At 39.8% G+C, this 22696-nt stretch overlaps 1 protein-coding gene across 3 annotated transcripts in view; it reads right to left on the reverse strand.

The window, feature by feature from the left end:
- DLK1 (delta like non-canonical Notch ligand 1) overlaps window positions 1–15145 on the reverse strand; it is a 36055-nt gene extending 20910 nt beyond the window's left edge. The window contains exons 1-4 of one of the 3 annotated variants that reach the window (XM_043988804.1): window positions 15020–15145; window positions 14366–14467; window positions 13144–13204; window positions 10679–10809 (exon numbers count right to left, since the gene is read on the reverse strand). In XM_043988804.1, the coding sequence (XP_043844739.1) occupies window positions 10679–10809; window positions 13144–13204; window positions 14366–14435 (262 nt within the window). In that variant the 5' untranslated portion in view covers window positions 14436–14467; window positions 15020–15145. Of the gene's footprint in view, window positions 1–10678; window positions 10810–13143; window positions 13205–14365; window positions 14468–14653; window positions 14789–14827; window positions 14909–15019 lie in introns of those variants that run through there. The other 2 variants (XM_043988802.1, XM_043988801.1) reach the window with 2 other exon arrangements.
- Between the last annotated feature and the right edge of the window lie 7551 nt (window positions 15146–22696).

Genomic DNA, 22696 nt, shown 5'->3' on the forward strand with positions numbered 1-22696 from the left:
GGAGATTACCCCCCGTGGAAATAAAATGGATAGGCATCAAATCTGGCCCATTACAGGGTGAACATACAGCAGGGATGAGAGGGAGGGTAGCTCACTCATTCAACCAAAGTCTGGTTCTAAAAGTTGTAGTGGTTTAAATTGTACTGATGGAGGATCTTGAGGTAATGTGTACATCTTCAGAGGGTCCTTGAAACTTGGTATCTACTGTTCCATAAGTTCCCCAGTTATTTTATTTTTTTATTTTTTATTTTTGCAGAGCAATGAAGGTTAAGTGACTTGCCCAGGGTCACACAGCTAGTAAATGTAAAATGTCTGAGGCCTATTTTGAACTCAGGTCCTCCTGAATCCAGGGCCAGTGCTTTATCCACAGTTCCACAATTTTTGTTTTGTTTTGATTTTTTTTTTTTTTGCAGGGCAACGGGGTTAAGTGACTTGCCCAGGGTCAAACAGCTAGTAAGTGTCAAGTATCTTAAGCCAGATTTGAACTCGGGTCTTCCCAAATCCAGGGCCCGTGCTTTATCCACTGCGCCACCTAGTTGCCCCCAGTTCCCCAATTTTTAATCCAAACTTATCCCCTGGAGTAATTTCATAGTATAGACATTGTTTTATCTTATTAGTGTCTTAGTTCCTGAAACAAAATGGCTAAAGAAATTCTTCTTTTAGGCAACAGATAGATAGAGATAGATAGACAGACAGACAGGCATATATATATATATAAATAAACAAATGTACCTCTGAGAGAGTTGCTCTTAACACAATTTGAGTTCAGCTTCCTAAAAGAAAACACTAAACTTGCAATTTAGGCTAATGAACTTTTAACCACCTTCCCTTTTTTATCATCCCTTTTTAAATGTTAAACACAGGGAGCAGCTAGATAATGCAGTGCATAAAGCACCAGCCCTGGATTCAGGAGGACCGGAGTTCAAATCTGAATTCAAACACTTGATATTTACTAGCTGTGTGACCCTGGGCAAGTCACTTACCACTCATTGCTGTGCAAAACAAACAAACAAACAAACAACAAAAACAACAAAAACAAAAACAACAAAAACAAACAAAAAACAAATGTTAAACACATTTCATATTATTTCAGGGCATCTGGGCAGTACAGCGGATAGAGTGCCAGGCTTGTCAGGAAGACTAATCTTCCTGAGTTCAAATCTGGCCTCAGACATTTACTAGCTGTGTGACCCTGGGCAAGTTGCTAAACCCTGTTTAGTGGCAAAGCACTCCAGTGTCTCTGCCAAGAAAACCCCAAATGGAGTCACAAAGAGTTGGACACAACTGAAATGACTGAACAACAATATTATTTCAGTAATAATTCATTTGATCTATAATCAGCAAGGAACTCCCTCCACATGAGCAAAGTGAAACCTAGTCATACCTTCTCCTCCTGTGCAATTTTGGTCCATGTCATCTGATAAATCCTCTATATAGGACATACTTATAATGCTGAATGCTGCCATTTGTTTCATTTTGTTGTACTTTAAGGATTCCATTTATAGCAGAGCTGGGAAGCAGTTGGGCCCCTGCTGTCCCTGACTCTTTCTAGATAACCAGCCCCTCTCTTTGTTAGGTCATTTGTACACCTGATGATGCCTTTTATGCTACTCTGGACACCTGACTCATGCTGTTGATACATGACAGCCTTTCTTACATCCAAGGAGACAGGAGTCATTTTTGTATTTGTAGCCCCAGGACCTAGCTGAGTGCCTGGCTTGTAATAGTCAATTAAATAAGTGTTTGTTGATTAAGTGATTGACTGTTTGAAGGAACTAAAGATGTTAAGCCTGTGGAAGAGAAGATAAGATGGGAGAGGGGAATGATTTCTGTATTTATTTGAAAGGCTTTTGCAAATTGAAATTTGAAATGTGAATGAGGGATTTGAAATTCTGCTTGGCTCTGGAGAACAGAAATAGGAGCAATGAGGAGAAGCTGCTGAGAGACTGATTAGAGCTCAAAGTAAGGAAAGACTTCCTAATAATCAGAGCTTTCTGAAAATGGAAGGATCTGTTTCATTTGCTACTGTTTCCCATTGTTGCAGGTCTTTGAGCAGGGGCTGGATGATCACTTGCCAAGGATAATAATGTAAAAGAGATTCCTGTTCAGATACAGGTTGGAATAAATGCCCTCCAATTTCCTTTCCAACTCAAAGGTTCTAAAATCCCACAGAATATGATTTATAGTCATATAATAAACCTTGGGTAGCGTGGCCAATAATCCTCTCGCCATGCAAATTGCTACCCAGAAGATGAACCTACTACAAACTAAAATATCTTACCTGAACTGTAACTCTCAAAACTGAATGCTATTTCAGATGTGGCTTTAGCAGTTTCACAATCTGAATAACTGGTGTGCTCCATCCAGTATATTTTCCATTGTCAGTGTCTAGGCCAATCTCTTTTAAGAGTGTTATCTAATATATGTTATTCTAATCTCAACTGAGCCCTCAGTAAAGCAAGGAAATCTCTTTGCTCTTCCCTAATTGACCCTCTAACACAGTCCCTACAGCTTCTCTTCTTTCCTCAAGGCTCCCACACCATTCTTCTCCTCATCTCAACAGAGGACCTCTCATCACACATAGAGATCATTCAAAGTGAGCTCCCTCTTCCTCCCCTACTCTATATTTCAAAACCCCTTCGGAATTTCCCACTCCCTTTTCCTTTATCTCCATCTCTGATGAAGAAATGGTCTTTCTTCTAACCAAAGCCAGCCCTTCAATAGATAGATAGATAGACAGACAGATAGATAGATAGATGATAAGTAGATAGACATATATACATATATGTACATATGCATATGTCTATGTGTCTGTCTGTAGGTGTGTGTGTGTATCCTTTGTCCTATCCCCTCCAGTTTCCTCCAGAATATCACTCCCATAATAATTCTTTTCTCTCCAACCTTCCATTACTCCACATCTACAGGCTCCTTCTCTGCTACCTAGAAATATGCCCAGGACCTTCTGTAAACAACAACAATGATGATTCCTCAAGATCATAAAATCCCTTTGAGCTATTCTCTATGTCTCTCATTTCACAAATGAAGTCCTGGGAAAAGCTGCCTAACACCTATTGCCCCCACTTTCTCTCTTCTCACTCGTTTTCTCGAACCCTTGAAATCTGGCTTACATCTCATCACTCTTTCCAAAGTTGCCAGTGATCTCTTACTTGTCAAATATGGTGGCCTTTTTTCCATTCTCATTCTTCCTGATCTCCTTACAGCATTTGAAACTCTTGTCCACCTCTTCCTTTACATTTCGGACACTAGTTTCTTTTGGTTTGCCTCCTATATGTCTAACCACTCTTCTTAAGTCTTCTCTGCTGACCCATCAACCATACCATACCTCGTATCTGTGGGTATACATTAAGACTCTGTCCTGAGCTCTTCTCTTCTTTTTCTACATTCATCTAGTGACCTTATCAAATCCTCATTAATTTAATAATCATCTTAAATCTGCCAAAGTGATATTCCTAAACCCAGATCTGACCTGCCACTCTCCAACTCAAGAAACTCCAATGGCCTTCTCTTTGTTCTAGGATCAATACAATATCTTCTGGTATTTAGTAGCTTTTACAACTAGGCTCCAACCTAGCTGTCCTCAAGCTTAATATTATTTCCCTTAATGAACTCTATGGTCTAGCCATACTGGTCTTCTCGCTGTTCCTTCCCGTGACCTTCTACCTCTCATCTCCATGCCTTTGTTTTGGCTGTTCCACGGATGGAATTAAACTCTCTTCTCATGTCTATATCCCTGAAGCCCTAATTTCCTTTAAAGCTCAGCTCAACGGGGCAGCTAGGTGGCATAGTGGATAAAGCACTGGCCCTGGATTTAGGAGGACCTGAGCGTAAATCCAGCCTCAGACACTTGACACTTACTAGCTGTGTAACCTTGGGCAAGACAAGTCACTTAATCCTCATTACTCCCCCGCCCCCCCCAAAAAAAAGCTCAGCTCAAGCACTACATGAGACCTTTTTCTTGGTCTTCCCAGCTGCAAATCTTTGCCTTCCCAAATTACCTCGCAGCTATTTTGCATAGTCTTATTAGTATGTTTGATTGCTCTTGTAGTTGGGGGCAGAGGCTTTCATTTTTCTGTTTGGATTCCTAACACTTAGTATTGTGTCTACAACACTCTAGGCAAATTATGAATGTGGGGGTCAGCTAGGTGGCACAGTGGATAAAGTACTGGCCTTGGATTCAAGAGTGCCTGAGTTCAAATCCAGCTTCAGACACTTACTAGCTGTGTGACCCTGGGCAAGTCACTTAACCCGAATTGGCCTGCAAAAAAAAAATTACGAATGTGATAGTGAAAACTAGATTGGTTCAGAATTTTTTTACCTGCCAATATCAAGTAGTCACCATTAAAGATTCCATAAAAATGTGGAAGGTAGTCTCCTGTGTAGTGTCCCAGGGATTGGTGTTGGGCCCTTTAATATTTGGATAAAGATATAGATGGCGCATCAGATTTAAAGATGGCATAGCTTACGTACCAGATAACAGTATCCAAAAAGATGTCAATAGGATTGAAAAATCATTTGTATCTAATAAGATGAAATTTAGTATGGAAAAATGTAGTCCTGCATTTGGGTTCAAGAAACCAAGTTCCTAAGTACAAAATGGGACAGACATGGCTAAATATCAGTTCATCTAAGAAAAAAAAAAAAGACCTGACAAAGCTCAATATAAATCAACGGTGTGCTATGGCCAGCCCACCCCTCTCCAAAAAATAATCATGCAACTTTGGATTGGGGCAGCTAAGTGGCACAGTGGATAGAGCAGCAGGCCTGAAATCAGAAAGACTCAGCTTTGTGAATTCAAATCTGGCCGCAGATACTTGCTATCTGTGTGACCCTGGGCAAGTCACTTGACCCTTTTTGTCTCAATTTCCTTACCTGTAAAATGAGATAGAGAAGAAAATGGCAAACCATACCGGTATCTTTGCAAAGAAAACCCCAGATGGGGTCCCAAAAGTTCGACATGACTGAAAATGACCAAACAATTACAACAACCACCTTGGACAGAATTAAGAGAGGCATAGCTTCTAAAAACAGAGAGTCCCATTCAACTGTGGCTCTATCAGACCTCATTTGTCTCCAGGCCTAGGCACCACATTTTAGAAAAAGCGTTGATTAGCTAGAGAGCACCCCCAAGGAATGCCATCAGAATGATGAGGGGCATATGTCTTATGAAGATCAGTTGAAGGAACTGGAGGGTGTTTAGCCTAGACTGGTGACTCAAGGAAGACAGAATCACTGCCTTCAAGCATTTGAAAGGCCATCATGGAAAAGGGATTAGACTTGTTCTCTTGACTGAAAAGGACAAAAATAGAAGCAACATATAGCAAAGAAACAAAATATTAGGCTTGATTACTCAAAAAACTTACTAACAACTAAAGGTATTCAAAAGTAAAAAGGTCTGCCTGAGAAAGTAGTAGGTTCTTCCTCATGTAATATGAATTTTTCTAATATGGCTAACATTATTAGGAATTGTCCTGGAGCCCTGTGAAAGTCTTAAAACAAAGACTGAATGAGTAGTTGTGTATGTTGTCAAAAAAAAAAAACATCTTTGGAGACAGGTTCAACTAGATAATCAATCAATAAATAAATCAACAAACATTTATGCACTTATTCCATGCCATTCATTGTGCTAGGCATTGGATCATCCTCAAGATATATTCCAACTCTAAAACTCTGTGATTTACACAGAATAGTGATGTTTTATGAACTTCCTGTATACACTACTCCCATACTTTGGGTAGCCCCACCAACAGTAAAGATCACAACCCAGTGGTAGTACTTATTACCTATGGGACCTTGGGCATGTCACTTAGCCTCTATGTCCCTCAGTTCCCTCAAATGTAAATTAGGAAGTTATATTTGAGGCCAATTTTAACTCAAAATTATGATTTTATGATCCTATGAGCCATCCATGACTGCCCATCCTGTGCAACTCTTGTCCACATCTCCCAGAAAACCTCCACAGTAAGGTCTGACCAATTTGGTTGGGAGTAATCCTCTAGATCCCTCACTTTTCTGTGATCATCATTGGGGCACACAGACTATCAATCCCTCACTCTTGCTGCATGGACAGGCACCTCCCTCCCTTTCTAGTCATACATCCCTTTGATGATATCTCTTACACCATTTCTTATATACAGCTCTTGCTTTATAACATGCTACAACTTACACGCACACACACACACAAACAGACACACATCTCTGTGTTGTCCACTGGGTCAGAGAAAAGCATATATTAGTGTTAAAAAGAAGGATTTGTATGCCAGGGAGCAGCTTGGGACCATTCAGATGCTGTGCAATTTCCCAAATGAGATCTAGTCTGGTTTCTTTCTGCTCAATTCTTGGCCCACTCCATTATTCATTATCCATCTGCAGTTCCTGAAATGCATATTGATGGGCCAAATTGGCATGCTACCTATAGACTGCATGTCACAATCTGGGCTACAGGCCTTTTCCTATCATAGATGACATTAGTGTGTATTTCACTAAGGAAAGTTTGTCACGTTTTGAGGCTCAACCCAATTAGTACAAGGTCATCTGGGAACAGGATCATTTGGAAAGCCTTGGCATGAATAAGAAATACCTTCATTCGAACTTTTCACAGGATTTTTTCCATAAAACTGGCAAAAATCTTTGGCAAATCAATGGCTCCCTGCCTGACACCTTGCTTGATAGCTATACTCGGCACACTGCTGAATGGAGTAATCTCTGTTGTCAAGTCGTCTGTCTTCAAATATTGTACAGTTCTGGCACTTTGTCTGAGGAAAGCTTTTAAGGTTTCATTTTGCCCTAGCCAGTCAAACAGTTCCTTAAAGTCAATAAACTATATTTTAACAGAGGAGAAGCAGCTAGCTACAAATATAGCAGTCACTGCAGTATCAGTGAGCTCTGTGCAGTCAGATTATCTACTCCTTGGAGCAAAGGTTAAAGTAAATACCAAAATAGAAGAAAGGCTAAAAGTGAGATGAAGAGACTGTGTGTGACTATAGTAGGTGACCTGCCTTTGAAAACTGGGAAGTGGAGCAAAGGAAAACACTTTATTAACATTTCCCACACACACATAAAAAGTTTAGTTGATGCAAAAATGGTTGCTACAATAAAGAGGCAAGTCAAGACAACACCCTCATGATGTCATTGATCCTCTTCAAGAAAGAGGAATGAACAACCATAGTACCATCTTATTTCCTCATGAAGCGTTTCCTGATTCCCCCTTGCTGAGAAGCCCACAATGGGAAACTCATCACTAGACACAGCTGGATGAATGAAAAGTGCTCCAGATTCTGAAATCAGGAAACTTTCATTTAATCATTGCTCTCCTCTTAACTCAATGAGAGGCATTCCCCTCTTTGTGCCTCAGGTTCTTCATCTATAAAATCGGGGGGTAGGGAGGACTAGACAAGATAATCTTCAAAGTCCTTTCTGGCTTTGACATCTTATTTTCTAAGGTCCCTTCCAGCTGTGATCCAGCAGAAAAAATGTTAGGTTTTACTCTCACCTCTGTAGCTCACTGGCTCCATGGTTTTGCAAAAGTCATATAACCCTTACAAGCCTTAGTTTCCTTGTCTGCAAAATGACCACAATAATACTTGCACCACCTACTTTTACAGAGTTATGAGGAAAATACTTTGAAAACTTTAGAGTGCTATTAAACTGGGAGCTATTTTCATTCTTCTAGCTAGGATTCTACTGTTTTGAGATCTGTCCTTAGCTCTGACCTTTTAGGGCAGCTAGATGGCTCAGTACATAGAATGCTGGTCCTGGAGTCAGAGTTAAATCCTGCTTCAAGCACCACTAGCTGTGTGACCCTGGGCAGATTACTTAACCTCTGCTGGCCACAAATGTCCTCGACAGTAACATAATGATGATAACAGGTCCTACTTTGCCTGGTGGTTGTAAAGATCAAATGAGATATTTGTGAAAAGCTCAGCACAGTGCCTGACACATGGTAGGCATTTGTTTTTTGCAGGACAATGAGGGTTAAGTGACTTGCCCAGGGTCACACAGCTAGTAAGTGTCAAGTGTCTGAGGCTGGATTTGAACTCAGGTTCTCCTCAATCCAAAGATGGTGCTTTATCCACTGTGCCACTGCGACCTACCTGCCCTATGGTAGACATTTAATACACAGTTCCCTTCCCTATGATTTTAACATCCTTTCCAGCCTTGACATGATTTCAAAAGGCCCCTTCTAACTCTGCCATTCAATGTCTTAGGAACACATTCAGTTGATTCTTTGGATAGGTTTACTGAGGGCAAATTTATACTTTAATGGCTTTTTATAGACCACCCTGGTTGCCCTGGGAGCATGCATATGCATTAGTTGACTACCCTTCTAGAAAACAGGAGAAAAAAAAAGAATTTTCAAAATTATCTATTGCAACCTCTTTATTTTGCAGATAGGAAAACTGAGGCATAGAATGATTATGTTAATAGCATCACTCATTGCCAAGTCTTTCTACAGGGGAACCAACTCCCATTTTGGAATTTAACATTCCCTGAGAAGTTTATAGAAGGGCAGCTAGGTCACACAGTAGATAGAGTGTTGGGTTTGGAGTCAGGAAGACCTGAGTTCAAATCTGACCTCAGACACTTACAATCTGCATGACCCTGGATAAGTCACTTAACCCTGTTTGCCTCAATTTCTCATCTATAAAATGAGCTGGAGATGGAAATGGCAAACCACTCTAGTATCTGTGCCAAGAAAACCCCAAATGGAGTCATGAAGAGTTGGAAATGATTTATCAACAACAACAAATTAATTATTCTCTGGGTTTTTTTTCTTGCCTCACACTTCCTAGGCACCTCCCATGTAAAGGACACAATAGGCACATAATAAATAGTTTCCCATTGGGTCCCTGCAGCAGCTTTTCAGCAGTTCAAATTAGTTTGACCATTTCAATACTCAGGTTGGCCAAAAAGAGGACAGCTAGGTGGTAAGGTGGATAGAGCACTGGTTCTGGAGTCAAGAGGACCTGAGTTCAAATCTCACCTCAGGCAACTACTAGCTGTGTGACCTGGCCAAGTCACTTAACCCCAACTGCCTTAAACATCCAGGGTCATCTCCAAACATCCTGATATATATCTTGCCACTGGGCCCAGATGTCTGACAAACAACAACAGTCCTAGCCAAATAGAGAAAAAACTGCTCCCTTAGAAAATGCAAGACAAAGAAAAGTATGGGGAAACGAAAATGAAAGTGAAATTCAAACAACATTTATTAAGTGCCTACTGCCTACTACATGAAATGGGCTAAGGAGGATACAAAGATGAGGCAGACACAGTAACCTACCCTCATTAAACTTATAGTCTATTAGAGGAGGGCAGAGGAGGGGGAAACAATACATGTACATATAATTATAATACAAAATGGAACATGGTAAGTGCTTAAGTAAGGTACAAGGAGGGAAGGATCATTTCAAATGAATTTGGAAAGGCATCAGGGAGAAAGTAACACTTAATCAGAGCTCTGAAGACCAACCTCCTCATTTAAGAGATTGAGTGACCTCCCCAAACTCACAAAGGCAGTAAAGTGAAAGGAAAAAGGAGAAGGAACAAATATACATTAAATGATTACTGTGTTCCAGGTACTATCCTAAGCTCTTTACAAATATCTCATTTGGTCCTCAAAACAACCCTGGACGGTTAGTGCTATTATTATCCCCATTTTACAGTTGAGGAAACTGAGGCAGACAGCAGTTAAGAGATTTGCCCAGGTCACATATCTGGTAAGTGTTTGAGGCAGGAATATGAAATTAAATCTTAAGTCTAACACTATTCACTGTCCCACCTAGTTACCTAGGGGGTTACATCTAATACAGATAGTCACTTCTGCCTCCTTTGAAGCTTTTTCTGAAGCTACTGACAAGTACCTAAACTGAAGCAAGACCCATCTGTGTCCCCATGAAGCCAGAGATGGTAAGGGGTGAGGTGATTTGAGTAGGGAGACCACTGCAGGCTTATAGGGCTGCCACCTATATGCGAAGGTATGGAATTGGGAAACGGGATGTCATGAATGAAGATCAATAAAAAAGATCAAGGGTAAGTGAAAAATAGAGTATATAAAGAGGACTAACAGGAAAGGAGACTAGAAAGATTGTGAATCTCCACCATCTCCCATGTCCTTCCCTGCCTTTAGATATTCATACCCCTCACCCACCTGCAAATACCGTCATATTTTTATTGAGCTATTTTGCCCCATACATAAAATCTGCCTTACCACCACCACAATAACAGCTCCCCAAAGAGAAGAGACTGTTTTCTTCTTACATTGTTCTTGTATTTTCCAGAATATCCAGAACAGTCTTGGGCACATGGTAGTGTTGAGCAAAACTTCTATTTACTGGGGGAGAGGTGGGTCATCTCCTATAAAACTATTAGCTCACTGGGATCAGTAGGTGGCGTACTTGTCCATTAAATCAAGGCATCTTAAACTTTTTCCACTCAGGACCCCTTTTTGCCTGAGAAATTTTTACGTGACCCTGGATATATAGGTATACAAAATGCTTATATATATATATATATAAAATACATAACCTTTTACTGTTGCCAAATTTTTTGCGACCTATATGGGGTCAAAACCCACAGTTTAAGAAGCTAAGCATTAAATCACTAAGGCTTCTGGTCTGCTGCTTTTAAAATGGAAAAGCAAAGTACTGTATTCACAAACCTATGTCACAGAGACTTCCAATCCAACCATCCTCACAGATACATTGCCAGGGCAGGGAACAACTTCCGTGTAGACAGCCAGGAAAGGGTACACATGCATTGCACAGGGGCCCCTGCCAACCAGGTCGACACCTGCAAGAGTCCAAAGGTTACTTAGATGGAAGGAAAATTGGGGCACCACCTGAAATGAATTAACTTAATAAATATTAAAATAAATTAAAATAAAATAAAATAATAAAAATAGAAAATAACAACAAAACAAACAAATAAATAATTAAATTAAATTAAATTAAGCTGAAATTCCAACCAGCTCAGGAATTAGAAAGAAAAAACACAGAAAAGATCACTGGTAAAGAGAGAAGAGAAAATGAGGGGACCTAAGCAGATTATATGAACATAGAGGAAAAGAAAAAATATTGAAGATCAGAACCCCTAATTGCCATTACTAGTTGAAGATAAGATCATTGAGATCAGAACTGCCTCACTTTTTTTTTTTTGCATTTGAAACCATTAGCACTTACTTATCGTAGTGCCTGACACAGTGTTTAATAAATTCTTATTGATTGATTGGTGAAGATAAATAGGGATCCCAAAAGATAATGGGGTTGGAAAACTGGGAATTGGCACAAGTCCCAGCCATGAGATAGAAAGTAGAAGGTAAATACAGTTGCCCATCACCTGGTGCCCTGTACTGGGTCTGTCCAAAGGCTATTCTCTATGGCGTCTTCTCTTAGATTCCTGACTCAATCTTATATCTGAGTTCCCTATGAGACTCCCAAATCACTAGTCTCTCTAATCCATTTAATTTTTAAGCAAAATAAATGCAACTTCCATTTTGAAAGCAAAAAGTTTTTAAAAGAGAATAGGAAATATAGTTCTGCTCTTCAAAAAATGTCACATACTTGTACCAATAATTCTGGAAAGCAATCTGGAATTTAGATTTTTTTTAAGTTACTAAAATTTCCATACCCATTGACCCAGAAATCACTTCTAGGTATATAACCTCAGGAAGCCAAAGAAAAAATAAATTTTCCATATACATAGAAATATCCATAACAATGCTTCTTTGGGTAGAAAAACTGGAAGAAGCAGAACTCTATTAATGGAAGAATGGCTAAAAAAATCATGATACATGAATCAAATGGAACATTGTTGTGCCACAAGAAAAGATGAATATAAACAGTTTAGATAAGTATGGCAAAAATATATGAACCTATGCAGAGTGAAGTAACCAGAACCAGAGAAACAAGCTACATAATGACTATACCAATGTGAGTAGAAAGAACAAAAACTGGAACTGAATAGCTGTGTCATTATAATCATCATATTTGTCCCCAGAGAAAAGAGTGAGGATATATTTCCCTCCCTTCTTTGCAGAGGTGAGAAGCTATGGGTGTGGAATATCACATATATTGTCAAATTTGGTTGAGATATTCATTAGTTTTGCTGAACTGTATTTCTTTCTAAGTTACTGTTACAAGGAATAACTCCACTGCTACAGAAAGAGGAAGGGATATGTTTGGAAATTAGGTGGCAAAACATCAATGAAAAACTTTTAAAAGAAATAAAAAAGCATTCTCAGAATATTTAAGTCTTTCAGGAACCAGTGGTTTTTTCATTAGTGTAGGTGCTGCCTCTAGCTATATAGGTAAGAATCCCATTACTCTCTTGATGGGTTTGTCCCACTAAAAAACTCATCACCTGGTGCCCAATTTGATGGTGACTGGACTGGTCTCTTAGAGGACAGATGCACATTTCTCCTAGGAGCACTTGCTTTCAGCTTGTGAAGACCAACCCAAGCCTCCGAAAACCAAGGGTCACATCCACACTAAAATGAGGCACTGGGGGTCGGGAGCTTTCAACCCATGAGAAGCTTCAAATCTCCAGTCTAACCCAAGGCAAAATGCCAAAAGAGAAAGGCTTTTTTTTTCCCCTTTTAAGTGAGGAACTTGTGCATACCTAATAGCTCTTTGTCTACTACAAGCCCACGCCTGGAATTATTAAACTGCCATTCCAGCTGCCAGAAAGGGGGCAGGGATTAGTTTGAGAGCAGCAGCTCTGGCACTCCCCCACTCTTGTGGGCTGGACAACTCTCAGTGGTGAATCTGCCTGTCAATCACCAATCAATCAATAAGTATTTATTAAGCACTTTCTATGTTCCAGGCATTGTGCCAAGTGCTGGGAATACAAAGACAAAAAAGAAACAATCTCTGACCTCTAATTTTCAAGAGAAACAACATAGACACATAAGAGTATATGCAAAATATATGACCCAGCTGGTATGGACTGGCCCCATGGGCAGTTTGCCCGAGGTCTGCCCTGCTCAGTGAGAGAAGTCGAGTATCAAAGGCAAGGGGAGGGATAGGGGGGAAGCCTTCTCGAAAATCTTTGAGTGTTATATCATTCTTAGCTGTAATCCAATATTGTCCCCAACACCCACCTGGGTCGTAGTCCTTTTCTCCTTACCTACATTGGTCCTTTTCACAGATTCCTCTATCCGGGTGACAGTCGACCTCACATTCCAGGCCTAGAATACAGAAAGTGCCCTTAAGCTCCAAAAAACAGAAAGAGAGAGAGAGAGAGAGAGAGAGAGAGAGAGAGAGAGAGAGAGAGAGAGAGAGAGAGAACTGGCATTTTTATCGGAGGAGCCTGATAGGACTCCTTAAGGCCACAGAAAGATTACCTTTGAGTCTTAAAGAGGTCTAATGGTCTCCAAACAGAATCTGAGAAAACCTTTTCGCTTTTTTTTTAGCTAGTAAAAAAATAAAAGGTTAGCTCACTTTAAAAAATCTGCAATTGGCCCCCAAAGGTGCTACAAACGTCATTAAGTCACTAAAATCCATAGCCTAAAAGTGATGGGCCTTCATTTGCTGGGCTCCCTGGAATGACTTAGCTGGGAACCTGGAAATCTAGGTTGCAGTCCCAAGCCAAATCCTTTCTGACCTCTGGGATCTTCAGTTTCCTCATCTATAAAGCAGAGCTCAATTGGAGATCTGCAAAAATCTTTGCATTGCCTAGATCACAACAGTGTTGTGAGAAAAGCACTTTATCGGGGGTTTTGTTTTGTTTTGTTTGAAGGGGCACTCATGTTCATGAGTAGTCTGCACACAATATTCTCCTTGCATACTGAAAACACCCTAACCCTGGCTCCTGAAGATAGAACGCAGGATACTAAGCTATAGATACCGATGTAAAAATAGAGATCTCAAAGTCCCTAAAGCCTGAGGGAGAGAGAAAGCTGTTCACAGACAAATGGGGCTCACCCAAAGACCTAGGACTTACACTGCATTCCCCTTCCGCTCATTGTCAGAGCCTTATGTCAGGAACCTGAGATGTTTGCAAAGTTTTGTTGTCTTAGGGCTCTGTCCCAGGGTTTGCCCAAAGCTTCAGGCCCGGAGTTCTCTCTTAGCCACCATCCCTCCCGGCAGTGCCTAGACCTTTCACCCTTTCCCATCCTTCCCCATAGACTTTCTCTTGCAGAAGAGTAGTGCCCTCCCGCCCAGCAGGAGATGAGGGGAGCATTGAACCAAAGTAGTACTGGGGCGGGATGGGCACGTCCCTAGGGGAAAAGCAGAGGAAAGAGCACTTTCTCCTCAGGGCGCTCAGATTCCGCAACTAAGGAATAGGAGGGTGGGATCAAAGCTGGGGCTCTATGAGGGGACGCAGGAGGCTGGGCGAGATGCCTTACCTAGAGCCGAAAAGAAGCAAAAAGGTGGCCCAAGAACGCCCAACAGCAGCAAGGATCCTGGGGCAAACATCGCCGCAACAGAAGGGGTTTCTCGGGAACTGGCTGCGGGAGGAAAAAGGATCCGATGAGCCAGGAGGCTCCACCTCCTCGGCTAGCCAACAGCGTCCACCCGCTCTCCCAGATGCTTTTCCCAACAAGGGGCTGACGCCTTCCACCCTTCTAGGACCCCCCTGCCAGAGGACACATTCAATTTCCCAGTGCAGTCAGCGTAAAAGCTCCCTTCCACACCGCCTTTGATCACGGGAGTCCCTCCGCGTCCACCCCGGGGTGCAGTGGCGCGCCCAGCCTAGCCGACCGAGTCTGCCTGCGCTGAAAGGAACGTGGAGCAGAGCGATCTGGGGGAGCCGCACCCGCCGGCCGCCCGCCCGCCGCCTCAGCCGCCCCCGCCCAGCCCTAGCTTACACTCCCTTCTCCTCCCTCGGTCCCGGGACTCGTAGGTGGCTGCGCTACCTCAGTGTGGGAAAGCGGACAGGGTCATGTGGCCCAGTCCGAACTGAACGTCCCTAGTCCAACAATTTTTTTTTTAAATCAAGGGATCGAAAATTGAGAGCTCAGAGACTATACAATCCAACAAATGAACAAACTGAGGCCCACAGTTGAGTGATTTGTCCAAAGTCCCGTAGACACTCAGCAGCAGAGTCCGAATTCGACCTGAGTATAAACTCCACTTCCCCAGGATCGATCATCTTCCCTAGAATGAGAGAGAAGCCCTAGTCTTTGAAGGGGGCCTAAGTGGGAGTATCTGTGGGCTCTGCTCCTGCCTCCCTCATCTTCTTCCATGTCTTTGGTGGTGCCCACTCACTTCCCCCGAATCCTTAGGAATATAGATTCTAGTCTGGGACAGTAAGCTCGGGAATGTCCAGGTACACACCTTACTACCTCTTAGCCTGGAGTTCTCTTCCCTTCTCCCAATTATCTGAAGCCCTGAAGACAAGGGTTTATGTGTTCAGTGTCAGTTTTATGGAGCTGGGCTGGGAATATTTGATTTGTAAGCATCTTCCCACCTTGGCTTTTGATTCTTTGTTCTTCTTAATGCCCACGGGTAGCTATCTCCTCCTAATGGACTCTCACCTAATTCTTTTCTCTCTACCCCTCTCACAATTCAGGCCCACTGTGTTACCTCAAGGTATGTCATCCTTTCTTTTACCTTCTCCCAGTTGAAATATCCCTTTCCTAGCAGATCAGATGAGCTAAATAAGGTACTTTGGGATAACGGAATCAGGATTTAATGAGAGAGAGAGAGAGAGAGAGAGAGAGAGAGAGAGAGAGAGAGAGAGAGAGAGAGGAGTCCAAGAAGTAATGCTAAACCAACTGGAATTACTATCCAACAGAGAACTTCAGGCACCTTCCAGTCAGATGAAGGTAGGATGGGGTTGTATTTGGGGGTAGGAATAATGGAAAATGCAAGCTGGAAAGGAGCTGAAATTCTGTAATTGTATGATGGTAATTTACCTGAGTTCTTAAGCAAGGAGTGATTCTATGTAGATTAGTACCAATTCTAAGAGTATGGAGACCTCAGACTGCCAGGTACCAAGAGAGACAAAGGTAGGATTTCTGAATATGACTCAGATAAATGGGGGAAACGCTCTTTTCTTCAAAAATGCTCTATTCCATGTCTCCTGTGGGTAACTGATCTCAATGCCTTTTCCAAGTGCCCAAATGGGAAGTATATGATCGAGATCTTTAATAAATAAAGCATTATCATTAATGAAGCATTTATTAAGCACTTCCTACTATGTGTAAAAGTACTGGGGATCCCAGTAGAAGCATGTCACCCTTGCTCTCAAGGAGCTCTTCTTTAATGGGGAGATAACAGGTTTCAGCTATAAGTCAAATGAACCAGTCCTTGGTCCTTGGCTGCAACACCACAGCAGATGCTAATGCTTCTTTGATACCATTTCCACAGATAACAGCTCCTGATGTTGAAGCATTTGACGGTGACAAGAACTTTTTTATTTTTCTGGGTCTTCAATAACTGTAATTGTAATGCCTGCAAAAGCAGTTGCCAGGCTGCATCTCCACGGAGTTTGTTTCCCAGGATGATGGCTGAGGGCACTGGGCTGAAAGCATTGCTATTCCCAAGGCTTTTGGGTTCAGGGTCCTGAGTTGTCTCCATCTGAGAGATATACACCAGAGAGACATACTTCAGAGCCCATAGTCTGCATTTGTAAGTAGAATTTATTCCCCTGGGGTGTGGGGCATGCAAGTTAATGCGAAAGAAAAGAGGACAGTTGGGTAAATTTAGGCCTCACAATTTGACAGCACATTCATTCATCAGCTCAATCAGAGATGCCACTTAAGTGTGAAGTTATATGAACAAAAGTATATATGGATATAAATTTGTCCAAATAATCCTCATAGAGAAAAAAAACATAGACAATCTGCATTGCAACATCATTCCCTAGGGTAGAAAGGAAATATGTGCCCCTCCTCACTGGCACCACACACACACACACCACACACACACCACACACACACCACACACACACACACACACACACACACACACACACACACACACACACACACACACATAGAGTTCCCTGGCTAGGAATGAATTTGATACTTGGGAGGATCAGCCTTATTCATTTCCATCTTACCTCCCCCTTCTTTCTCCCCTCTGAAAGTTTTGAGAAAGGAAAAACAGATTGGATTTGAGTTGAGGAATGAAGGCGCATCTGGCCTTGTTCCTATTCTGAACTTGCTATGTTGTTTGCACCTTGATGAGATATGGAACAGAATAGGCTTCTCACCCATGGAAGTCAAAATTAGATTTCTCATTTTGTTGCTTGACATTGGAGTTGAAATTGATGTCAAGTTCACAAGTTGATAATTACACAGTCATACTTCCAATTATTTTTAAAGGTCACTATTTGGTCCAGCTGCTGATACCAAATGTTAGGAGATCCCATGAAAAGTGTTAAAATGTCTTCAAAAGGAAAACTCACTTGAAAAGGAGAGAAAGAAATAGAAAGAGATCAGAAACCTAATCATTCCTTGGCCAATATATATATTAGGTGGCCAAGATATATATATATATATATATCTTTTTCTTTGGCAGGGCAATGAGGGTTAAGTGACTTGCCCAGAGTCACACAGTTAGTAAGTGTCAAGTGTCTGAGGTTGGATTTGAACTCAGGTCCACCTGAATCCAGGGCCAGTGCTTTTTCCACTGTGCCACCTAGCAGCCCCCCTAAGATAGATAGATAGATATAGATAGATCTTTTTTTTTTTGTGGGGCAATGGGGGTTAAGTGACTTGCCCAGTGTCACACAGCTAGTAAGTGTCAAATGTCTAAGGCCAGATTTGAATTCAGATACTCCTGAATCCAGGGCCGGTGCTTTATCCACTGTGCCACCTAGCCGCCCCCTAAGATATATTTTAATGTAAATATACTAACACTTCATTTATCTGGCGTTATTGGGAAATGTGCCATTCCACATAAGTAAATCTTCTTAATAATCTAGACTAACATGTTTAAACATGTTGAAGAAATTTTAATGGAAATCTTTCTAAAATCTGTCACACTTCCATGCCTTATTTAATATATAAAGCATCACAGCATTTTCTTTATGACTCAGTTATTATTATGAACTTGAAGCCTTTCCTCATGTTATTACCTGTCTTCTGTACCTCAGAAACACTTGAAAATTTGATCAACAACAGTCAAATTCCTCAAAAGTGATAATTGAACAAAAACAGACAGAAGCAGAACGATTAGTATAGAATAGAAGAATCATAGAATCATAATCATAGTGTTAGGGCTATAAGAGATCATTAAGATCATGGAGTACAACCCCTTCATTTTGCACTGTTAAGAGACTTAAAACAATAGAATCCAGTAGATAGGGACATTAGAGATTCTCCCAGGTCAAGATTGTGCTTTCTTTGGAATTAGTAAGAAAAGCATTCTCAGACCCAAGTATGTATATATGTTATAGTGAAAAAAGGTATCAGTTTTTGAGAGAACTGGATTCAAGTCTCAGTATTACTACTATCTAGCCTATGGCCCTGTGAGAATTTGAGTGACGCCCGGAGCAAATGATTTAATATCCCCAAGCCTCAATTTTATCATCTGGAAAAATGGGAGGGTAAGAGCCCTTACAGCCCTGACTTTCTATGATTATGATTGTGTTCAGTTGTTTCAGTTGTATCTGATTCTTTGTAACCCTGTTCAGGGTTTTCTTGGCAAAGAAACTGGAGTAGTTTGCTATTTCCTTCTCCAACTCATTTTGCAGATGAAGAAACTGAGGCAAAGCAGGTTAAGTAATTTGTCCAGGGTCATACAACTAAGTGTCTGAGACTAAACTTGAACTCATGAAAATGAGTCTTCCTAACTCCAAGGCTGGCACTCTATCTACTGTGCCAGATTATGATTATACTTATGCATTTATGAGTGAATATTACATTAGCATCCCCATCTCGTCCAAGGGAAATTAAATGGGCAGTTGACCAACTTATTTTCCTCTCTATTCTTTCTTCACTATCAACCCTATTATCAAAAGGTTTCTAGTTGCCACAAACTAAGAATTGCAAAAGATGTTCAGAGTTTTTAAAATGCTCCTCACCCCTTCTGACTGTCACTCAGCAAGTATGTCGCTACTTTTAGACCAAAGCTATCAACATAGTCACTGTGTGAGCCCCCACCTTGTCTATCTCTCTTCTTGGCAGTTTGTGCCTCCACATTTTCATGCATTGGTTCCTATGGTGACGCTCTTTGCATGCCTTCTCTCTCGAGGACATACCTTGACGTTTGTAATAACAGACACTCACTCAATGCACAAAGAGGGACTCAAGTGTTTGATTCTCTTAGTACACACACACACACACACAAAAAAATGGCTTCTGACAGTTTAGTTTTAGTTGGTCCAAGTCCATCCACCAGCCTGCCTGCCTCCAGGGCAAAAGCCTTATTTGGCTGCTTGCTCTTTAATTTGTCATGATCCATCTTAGAATGAGATTTTATTGATATGTTTTCATATCACCAATATTTCCCACTGTAAGCTTTCCCTCCCAAAGAGCCATCCTTTATTTAAAAGAAAAGGAAAAAAAGTTCAGAAAGGCTAACATACAGAAAAAGTCTATATTATGTGCATCTTAGGAACTGGACCTGTGATTTCATTGCTTTAGGGAACTATTAGATGAGGAAACTCAGTGCCAATGTATTTTTGGCACATTGTCTGCAATTTATAGTCTTAGAATTGCCTAGCATACTGAGAGATTAAATTATTTTCCCAGGGTCACAGAGCTGATATGTATCTGGGATGGGACTTGAATGTAGGATCTGTTGGCCCTGGACCAGATCTCTGTCCACTACACTGACCTGCTTCTATTTCGAAATGTTTTTCAATTTATCATATTCATCATTGGGTTGTTTTTTTCCATTCATATTTAGAGTGAGAAAACCTAGGTTTATGTTTTCCTCCGTTTGTGTTTCTAGTATTTTTTAAAACCATCTTTTTGTATTGCAACAATATTTGTCTATAGAATTATTTTTGCTTAAACTATTTTAATGCAACCCATTCTGATAAATTCTCCCCACTTCTCTTAGACCCCCATTCCCATTTGTCAATACTTTCTGTAGTTTAGGAAATTTTTTGATGGATTAGATTTTTTTCTGTTTTGATTCTCCCTGAGTTACTTATTAAGACCTCATTTGCAACATAGAAGGAATTTGGAAGGATTCCTTCTCTACCTGATTTTCAAACAGTTTATGTAGTATTAAATTAATTGTTCTTTAAATAATTGACAGGATTCACAAATGTTTTTCCCCTTTAAAAATTTATTTATGACTCTGTTCAATTTCTCTAAGATAGGGTCATTTAAGTATTCTATTTCCTGTTCTTTTAAAGTAGGCAATTTATATTTTTGTACATATTCATCCATGCAAATTTTATTGCCATATAGTTGGGCAAGATAGCTCCCAATAACTGAATTTATTTCTTTTTAATTTGTTACTAATTCACTTTTTTCATTTTTGCTGTTGGTAATTTATCTTCTTTTTTTCTTAATCAAATTAGCCAATGACTTATCTAGCTTATTCTTTTTTTAAAAACCCTCCTTTTGTTTACAAATTTAATGGATTTTTATTTTGTTTTTCTCTTTTTTTGATTTTCAGAATTTCTATTTTGGTATTTAATTTTTTAAAAAATTTGTTGTGTTTGTAAGATTTACTTTTTAGTAGCATGTCCACTTCTTTGACCTGTCTTTCTCTTTTGTTGATAAAATAGTTTAAAAATATAAATTGTGGGCAGCTAGGTGGCACAGTGGATAAAGCACCAGCCTTGGATTCAGGAGGACCTGAGTTCAAATCTGGCCTCAGACACTTGACACTTGCTAGTTGTGTGACCCTGGGCAAGTCACTTAACCCCCATAGCCTTGCAAAAAAAAATTAAAAATTAAAAATATAAATTGTCCCCTAAATATTGCTTTGGCTGCTTTCCACAAATATTAGTATGTTGGCTTATTGTTGTCATTACTTTAATGAAATTATTGTTTGTTTCTACAATCTGTTCTTTGAACCACACTTTCTTTAGGATGAAGTTATTTAGCTTTCAATTAATCTCTAACCTTTGCTTCAAAGAATCTTTATTGTATGTGTTTTTTATTGCATTATGGTCAGAATAAGATTCTCTTAATATTTCTTCTTTTCTGCATTTGTTTCTGAAGTTATGATGCTCTAATACATGGTCTAATACATGTGAATAGCTGAGTAATAGGAATATTCCTTTCTATTCTCAATCAGTATTTTCCAGAGAGCTATCATATCTACATTTCTAAAATTCTATTCAGGTCCTTGTTTTCTTTCTTGTTTAATTTTTATCATTGCTGTTTTTAAACCTAAATATGAGAGGATTAAATTAGGGTCTCCTGTTATTATAGTTTTACTATCTAATTCTTCTTATAACTCAACTTCTCCTTTAAGAATTTAGATACTATCCAAATTTACAAAAATACGAGCCGTTTCACAATTGATAAATAGTTAAAGGATATGAAGAAGCAGTTTTCAAAAGAAGAAATCAAAGCTATAAAGTCATATGAAAAATGCTCTAAATCACTAATACTTAAAGAAATGCGCATTAAAACAACTCTAAGGTACCATCTCACACTTATCAGATTGGCTAACATGACAGAAAAGGAAAATTATAAGTGCTGGAGTGGGTTGTGGAAAAAATAGGGAACATTAATCCACAGTTGGTGGAGTTGAGAACTGATCTAACCATTCTGAAAAACAAAGTAAAACTATGCCCAAAGTTGCTATCTAACCATGGGCAAGTCACATAACCTTTGAATGTCTTCATTTCTTCAGCTTTAAAAGGGGGATAATAATAGTACCTACTTCATAGAGTTATTGTTTTGAGATAACATATTATAATGTTTTGCAAACCTCAAAATGTTACATAAATGCTAGCCATTGTCATTTCCTTCTGCTAATTTCTAGTATTCTCTCCAAAAAGTATCTTCTTAATGTCTATTTTGTATATGCTTACGTGTATACATGTTGTCTCTACCAATAGAATAATAATCCCTAACAGAAGGAATTATTGCATTCCTGTCTTTGTATCCCTAGCACTTTGTACAGTACTTTAAAAGTTGTTGTTCAGTTATTTCAGTCATGTCCCACTCTTTGCAGCCCCATTTGGGATTTTGTCTTTTTGTTTTTGTTTTATTTTTTAAGTAGTATTTTTTCCAATTACATGTAAAGACAAATTTTAACATCCATTTTTCCATATAAATATTTTATTATTTTCCAGTTACATTTAGAGATAGTTTTCAACATTTGTTTTTATAAGATTTCTAGTTTCAAATTTTTCTCTCTCCCTCCCCTCCCTCCCCCCTCCCCAAGACAGCAAGTAATCTGATATAGGTCATATATGTACAATCACAATAAACATATTTCTGCGTTAGACATGTCATGAGAGAAGAATCAGAGCAAAAAGGAAAAACCTCAAAAAACAAAAACAATAGAAATAGTATGGTTTGATCTTCATCCAGATTCAACAGTTCGTTTTTTTTTTCTGGATTTGGAGAGCATTTTCCATCATGAGTCCTTTGGAACTATCTTGGACCATTGTATTGCTGAGAAGAATCAAATCTATGACAGTTGATCAACATACAGTGTTGTTGATACTGTGTACAATGTTCTCCTGGTTCTGGTCATCTCACTGATCATTAGTCCATGCAAGTCCTAACATTCATTTTTTAAATAAAAATTTGAGTTCTGAATTTTCTCTCCTTCCTCCCTAAGACATTAAGTAATTTGACATAGGT

The sequence above is a fragment of the Dromiciops gliroides genome, chromosome 2, assembly GCF_019393635.1.
Source record: "Dromiciops gliroides isolate mDroGli1 chromosome 2, mDroGli1.pri, whole genome shotgun sequence".
In the NCBI taxonomy this organism is placed as follows: Eukaryota; Metazoa; Chordata; class Mammalia; order Microbiotheria; family Microbiotheriidae; genus Dromiciops; species Dromiciops gliroides.